Genomic DNA, 7,595 nt, shown 5'->3' on the forward strand with positions numbered 1-7,595 from the left:
GCCTGACAATATTGACTTTGGTCCTAGTTCAAAAATTGTTTTTACTTTGGTTGATTGTTAATGATTTGGAAAATACCGATAGGTTTTAGAAGTATTAGTTTATTGAATTGGTTAATTTGAATTGTGTTCAAAATTTGTAATTGTTTCGATTCAATGAGACGAATAGTTTGAGAGACGGTATTGGTCGTAGACCTTCTTCCCATTCTTAGAGAAGTTAGAGACGACTCGAACCATAACCTTACTATAAAAATCTCATGAAATTTATTTGGTAAAATAGTTTCTAATTATTTATAGGATTTTAGTAATAAAATAGTTTATTAATTATAAATATATCAAGAATTAATAGTTTAGAGACAACATTGGTTGTAGACCTTCTTCTCGTTTTCGGAGTAGTTAGAGACAACTCGAACCGTAACCTTACTAAAAAATCCATAAAATTTATTTAGTATAATAGTTTCTAATTATTTATAGATATAGGATTTATAGAATTTAATGATAAAATAGTTTATTAATTATTAATATATATGGAATTAATAGTTTAGAGATAGTGTTGGTCGTAGACCTTCTTCTCATTTTCGGAGAAGTTAGAGACGACTCGAACCATAACCTTACTATAATAATTCCATGATTAATTTGGTGATAAAATAGTTAGGGACACTATATGAAATTAAGTGATACAACTGTTATGAATCACTTTTATATAAGAAATTTAATAGCTTAGAGACAGTGTTGGTCGTAGACCTTCTTCCCATTTCAGAGAAGTTAAAGACGACTCGAACCATAACCTTACTATAAAAATTCATAATTAATATTTTTATAATTATTTACATATATAGAATTTTAAATGATAAAATGGCTTATTAATTATATAGAGAATTGCACGATAAGAATTATTTGGATTTAATTATATATGAATTGATAAGATTGTTTGGATTTGATTATATATTAATTGATAAGATTGCTTGGATTTAATTATATATAGAATTAAGCATAACAAAAGATTATAAAAAACAATTAATATGATAAAACACAAATAAAATCAAAAGCAAAATAAAACAAAAAGTGCAGGGGTGTGGCATACGGGTAGGGGTGGCAATGTGGGCTGGCCTGGCCCGTATTGTTAAAATGGCTCAAAATGCCATCCCGACCCATATTTTGCAGGGCTAGCAGGCTGACGGGCTAGCCCGTTTCCCAGTCCAAAATGTACATAATTAAAGCTTTTAGACAAATAATAATCATCAAACTTGATAAAAGTCTTTTAAAAAAAAATCACAAACATAAGTCTACAATATTACAATAACAACATAACATCTTAGCTTAAAACTTGTAAATTCTAAAGAAGAAACCAACATAGTCTTAAAGTTTAGACTATTAGTTCACAATAAAACTTCTAAGTCATAAATTTCAATTTTTAAATATTAGATGCTCCGTTGGAAGAAGATGCCTCTACTTTTCTATTATTATCACCATCAACGTCTTTGAAATCTTCTTCTTCATCATCATCTGCATTATGTATATGATTAAATTAATATATGCTTATAAGAATAAATAAATAATTAACTAACAAATATATGATAACTGTACTGAAAAAAATAAATTACCTTCACAAACAAAACAATTCAACCAATTCTGAGTTCAAATCAAAGTTTCCACAGTTTTTGATAAAAGTCGACTTCTATACTTGTTAAGAACATGTGAACCAATGCTAAATGCATATTCAGATGCAACAGTTGTAATAGGAATGCAAAGCAAGTCACGTACCATAATTGATAGCTCTGGAAATCGACTTTTATTTTCTTTCCACCACTGTAACACATCCAAATCATTGTTATCTTTAAAATTTAAAGATACCTCATCCAAATAAAGATCAAGTTGTGACTTTCCCATTTTTGTGGCAAGTTGCGTCTTGTGCCTATCGAGTTCCTATTAAATATTTCAGAAATAAAACATATTAATAACAAATATAATTAAACCATTAATTCATAAAAGTATAAAATACTTACATCAAACATATAGTCTAAGTCTTGAACTTTAGCCTTCTTTTGAGGAGCATCAGAAGTCAGAGTTTGCATAGAAGTAGGAGCACTTGTATTACGATATTGTTCAAATAGCATGTACAACTTTCTCTTAACTAGCTGCAACTTTGTTTCAAAAGTAGAATCATCAACTCTTTCAAAACAATAATTCAATGTCTCCAACTTCACTCTTGGGTCAAGAATTGCTCCCATTGCAAGTATAATACTGTAATCATCCCAATATTTCTCAAACTTTTTAACCATCCTATTAGCCATGCTCCTCAAAACTTCATCTTCATCTCTTAAAGTATCAAGGAGTACACATTGAATTTTCCAAACTTGCATAAAATACAAGTTGGAAGTAGGATAAGATGTACCAAAAATCAAGTTTGTGGTACGATAGAAAGGCAACAAAAACCCATGGATTTTTTCTGCTCTTTTCCACTCTTCTACCGAAGGAGAAAATTTGTAATTATCATCATACATGTGGATTTTTTCAAATACATGCTTATATTTAATAGCAGATTCAAGCATCAAATAAGTAGAGTTCCACCTTGTAGGAACATCTAGACACAAGCCAACAGAAGCATCAACACCACCTATCTTCTCAATGCATACCTTAAATTTGAGCATTCTACCTTCTGAACCTCTCACATACTTGATGCTCTCCCTGATTTTATACAAGGTATCACTAGCTACCTTCAACCCCTCTTGAACAATTAGATTCAATATGTGTGCAGAACAACGTACATGAAAGAATTGTCCATCACATAATAATGAGTTTTCCACAATAAGCTTATTTTTCAATTGCTCTTGCATGACATCATTGGAGGAAACATTATCTAAAGTTAGAGAAAAAATCTTTTTGTCTATACCCCATTCATTCAAAAATTCAAGTATCTTCTTAGACAATTCAGATCCAATATGAGGGGGAGGCATGTGATAAAAGGATAATTTTACTTCTTAGCTTCCAATTTGAATCAACATAATGAGCAGTCAAACAAATATAACCCTCAGTTGCACAAGCTGTCCATAGTTCCGAAGTTAGAGATATCCTAGTAGGAATGCTAGACATCTCTTTTTTAAGCTTGTCTTTTTCTATCATATAGATTCTCATGACATCAGTCTTAGCCGTATTTCTCGAAACAGGAATAGAATCTGGATTCAAGTAGTTAATTAAGCATCTAATCTTCTTAAACTCAAAAAATTTAAAAGGTAAATCATGTTCAATAATTGCAGAAGCTAATACATCACGTACCACCATTTGATCAATCTTTCGAGACATCAATTTTCCTTCCTTATCCATAACTATTTGACCAATATCATCATGTCTTATTTTGGTACATCTTCCTCTATGACGACGTAAATGTGATGTACCATAGTCTTTACCATCACTAATCCCACATCTATATATGGTTTTGCAACCATTGCATTTAGCCCTCTCAATCCCGTCATCTCCAACTCCTATCTTGGTGAAAGATTTCCATACATCAGAAGTTAGAGATTTAGACCGTTTGTTACTCTTACCCAATTCAACCGATTGAGATTCTTGAATATCATCTTCAACGTCTTCCATCTCATTATCAATATTAATAGGATTTGAATTATGACCTTCCATATTAATTGTTGTCCAAAATAAAGTTAGCATTATGTGAATATTAATAGGCTACAAAACATACAAGATAATTTAATTTAGAGTGATAATTGGGATAGTTTGCATGAGGTCATAGTATCTTAGAGTGATTTCACATTTCCACTTCCACAAATATAGTCAAGGCATGTCTAAAGAACAAAAGCAATATCATGATCAAACTCCTATAATAATCACAGTATTTATTTTCTTTTAGCAAAGAGTGAAAATCATATTGGGTTTCTTATCCATTCCACTCCTAAATTGTGTTATGCAAAAAACACTATCCACTAAAAGGTTAGGTAGTATTCGGATGAATTGACTATTATCTTAGATAAATCGTATTAATTACAAGTTCTGAGTCAAATTTGTATAGAAAAAAATATGCAAAATAGGATACTATTGATGGTAATATACACTTGAAAAAGCTATTAGGGTAACCTATTAGAGAACATATATAAGCCTTTGGGTAAAATAGAAAGTGCCAAGTATTCATTCACGTTGGGTCTAAAAATGTTAACAATATGCTTGCTCCTTTCTTTTCCGTAATGGTTTCTCACTAATTTAAATGTGACAGCATTTTTTCCAAAAGGAAACACCGTGATGATGTAAAAATAATAAACAAAAAAAAAGTTGTTCACTTCAATCCACACAAGTGAATAGTAGAAATCATAACTCAGTAGCTAATAGCAGAAGATAAAGAGAAAGAGAAAGAGGACTTACAAGTGAGTGAGAAGTGATAACAAAGCTTGTGGAGAGAGAGAGAAACCCTAGAGGCTAGAGTGGAGCAAGTGATTTTGGCGAAGAAGGTAAAGAGAAAGGGGACTCTGTTGATGTTTTTGCCAATAAAGAGAACCTGTGCTTTTTTAGTTTTTTAACAGTGGTCCGTCTAAAAAACGGGCTACTAAAACAGGCTGAATATGAGATTTTGGGCTAAAATCCTCAACCTGGCCTACTAAAAATAGCTATCCGAACGGGCTGGCCCGTCGGGCCAAGCCCATATTGCCACCCCTACATACGGGTCTTTTAGAGCCCAAAATCCATAATGTCCTTTACTTCTTCAATATGCTTCTCCCTTGGCTTGTCTTCTATCTTTCTTTTGCCCTCTTCTTGATGATGGACAAGGTTCATGGCCAATGATATTAGGAGGGGGTCGCGGTTTCTCCTTTTCTTAAATACGGAAGGGATTCGAATCCCTAGTCTCCACTCTCTCCACGCATCCTTCATGAATGATGGACAGGGTCACCGGAGATGGTTTCCCTTCTTATTTTCGGGGTCCAGAAACGAGGATAAGGTACGATGTTGTCTTCTCCCTTTCTCCTTCTTCTTCACTTTTTCGTTCTTACTTGATTGGTTTTGGTTGCTGTTTGGTTTTTTAGTAGGTGAATTAAGAGAGAATGAAGACGGTATTGTGTGGTGGCTCTCGGTTTGGGCTCCTATTCTCACTATGGTCATTAGAGTAAGGTAGGGATTCGGTTGTCCTCTTTGGCTAATTATTTCCGAAAGGGTTATGACTGATTCGAGTGGTGTTGAGCTTTCAGGTATGTGGGGTTCCTGGATGAGGTTGCGGTGCTTCACAGTGAGGATAATAGAAGGTGGAAGTGGCCACTCGGCTTGGAATCGACATAAGCAAGGGATTTCGGTAACGATTCCTATCCCTGTTTGCGTTCTATTTATTCCTTATGGTTTGGATAAATCAGTGAGACACATATGAAGAAAAAAAAGACTTTTTCGGGTGAGAACAAATCATACTTAGAACAACCATGATGTAATTTATTCAGTTTTAGTGTTCTAAATGGAATAATGGGTCTACGTATGCTTTTGATATTCGGAACATAAACTAGATAAATCATATTGCCTTCAATTATGTAAATGAATGAAATATGCAGCTTACCTGAATATGTATCCCGGTCTTTTACCCTTTGAAGGTCATCCTGGATGATTCTTGTTCCTGGATGTTCCCTGCACCCGCTATGAACCGTCCGAATTCTTCACCTTCTGATGTCTCTGATTGCTTCTTTTCTGTATGCTGACTGATTTGTTGTGTGTGGTGTGATATCAGTATCCTTTCTTTGTTGTCTTTGTGTGGTCTGTATGTACTGTGATGTTGTATAGTCTGTTTTGGTATCGTAGTCCCTGTTGCAATATGTGTTTTTCTAGTTCTCTTGTCTTCTCTCTCTGATTTTTTATGATTGTGTTGTCCTCCTTTTGTATGTGATATATGGCCCTTTTATAGCTGGTTGTTGCACTGCCTTTTGCTTTCTGGCTACCCATCTTGAAACTGCTCAATAACTATTTTCATTCATGCTGGTTAATCATGAGTGTGTAACTGAAATGGAATATAGCAAACAACCATGACTTCTGCTTTGCATCTCTTGTAATTTCCTACAGGGTTGGATCAGTTTTTCTCTTTTTTTTATCCAATAATGTCTGATATTATAACTGTTAGGATAGATGATATTCTCTGATGATTGCCTTAATTTACTGATTATTCCAATTAAAGCTTCCCATTAATAGTGATTATGTGCATAGGCAAATGCTGAGATACTTTCTGGTTTGCCTTTCAAGTATGCCTCTTGGCTGCTTTTAGTTCTTTTTCTCTTAATACCAACCTATCAATGCCTTGAAACTTAGCTGTTTGAAAAACCAGAATGTGTAACTGAAAAGAAGGGAATGAATATGCCACATTTTGGCATTCCCTTTGATATTCACGGCTATTTCAATATTACTACATCTATGCCCAAATATGTAATTGTCTAAAAAAACTTACTCTTTGATCTCTTTCTTGCAGGAATGTCTATCAGAGACATCAGCAACACTTTTTTAGGTGAAGATCATATTCAGTAAATCATCAGTCAACAAGCAGAATGTTTCATAAGATGATAAGAGGGACAAATACTGAAAACAAACTAAGCTCATCAATTTGTTTAGATATGGTGTAACATGTTTAGATCATATACATGCAAATAGGTTAGATTTGTTTAGTTACATATATAGGTGAGATTTAAATCACATACATTGAACCAATTGGCAAGTAATAATCATTTTTACAATATACAAGCCACTGAGGCAGCAGATAATGTTTATGAACATCCAAGTACTATTCAATGTAATCTAATATAATTAACAAAATTGACACTCATAATAGACTTTTTACATAAACTCCAGCGGGTCCCTTCCAGCACCGGTGTTGGCAAATGGATCCTATTTTCTTGAAATTATCCATGACCTAAATCTAACAATGAATCCATGACCTCAATCTAAAATCATGTTTGCAAGAATATTGTGGTCACAAAGGGATTTGACTTCTTGCCACTTCCTTAACACGTACTATAACTATATTCATGCTTAATAATTTTTTGTTGTTGTTGTTTTTGTATTTTAATTTATTTGACAAGTGGCCGGACAAAATTGAGTGTTCACAGAATTTATTCTGAGTAATTGCTTCAAAAGTTTTCACAAATATATTGAGCATTATCACTAAGCATACAAAGAGATTGATTGGATTGCAAGTGATATAATATTTCATACTTGTAAAGGTAATCCAAAGCCATTGTTGTAATTCTTAATTCATTGCAAACAATCTTTCTTTCACAGGGTGTGAATAGAAAGGGGATAGAGTGACTTGGAAAAGTATTTTCCAAGGTATAAATATTAGTGAGTGTGTAAGGTATAGAGAGATCTCGGGGTGAGATATTGTAATTACAACTCTTCATATTTAGTGGAAAATATCTTGTGCTGCAAGAGTATGGACGTAACCTTCGGTGGACAAAAAGGTGAACTAATATAAAATACTTGTGTACTCTCCTTTCCCTTTCCTCTTTACTTTATACTTGTTTATTTTTCTGCAATATTATCCGCTGCACATTAACTCTTATATTTTGCAGAAAAAGTTACTATAATTTTAAGTCAACTAATTCACCCCCCTCTTAGTTGCAATCTTGTTCTTA

General features: G+C 33.3%; 1 protein-coding gene and 1 long non-coding RNA gene across 2 annotated transcripts; one reads left to right on the plus strand and one right to left on the minus strand.

Annotated features, from left to right (window-relative positions):
- Positions 1-1,467: 1,467 nt before the first annotated feature.
- LOC109337923 lies at positions 1,468-3,644 on the minus strand (the record flags this gene model as incomplete). Its single annotated transcript, XM_019575012.1, has 2 exons — positions 3,274-3,644; positions 1,468-1,503 (listed from the first exon to the last, which is right to left on the minus strand). Coding segments are annotated over exons 1-2 (396 nt in total), but the record flags the coding sequence as incomplete, so codon positions are not given.
- Positions 3,645-4,755: 1,111 nt separating this feature from the next.
- LOC109337924 lies at positions 4,756-6,698 on the plus strand. Its single transcript, XR_002106492.1, has 4 exons — positions 4,756-4,939; positions 5,025-5,109; positions 5,187-5,287; positions 6,437-6,698. It is a non-coding gene; the product is annotated as an uncharacterized LOC109337924 (long non-coding RNA).
- The last annotated feature ends 897 nt before the right edge of the window (positions 6,699-7,595 follow it).

This window comes from Lupinus angustifolius, unplaced genomic scaffold, assembly GCF_001865875.1.
Source record: "Lupinus angustifolius cultivar Tanjil unplaced genomic scaffold, LupAngTanjil_v1.0 Scaffold_15_116, whole genome shotgun sequence".
Lineage (NCBI taxonomy): Eukaryota > Viridiplantae > Streptophyta > Magnoliopsida > Fabales > Fabaceae > Lupinus > Lupinus angustifolius.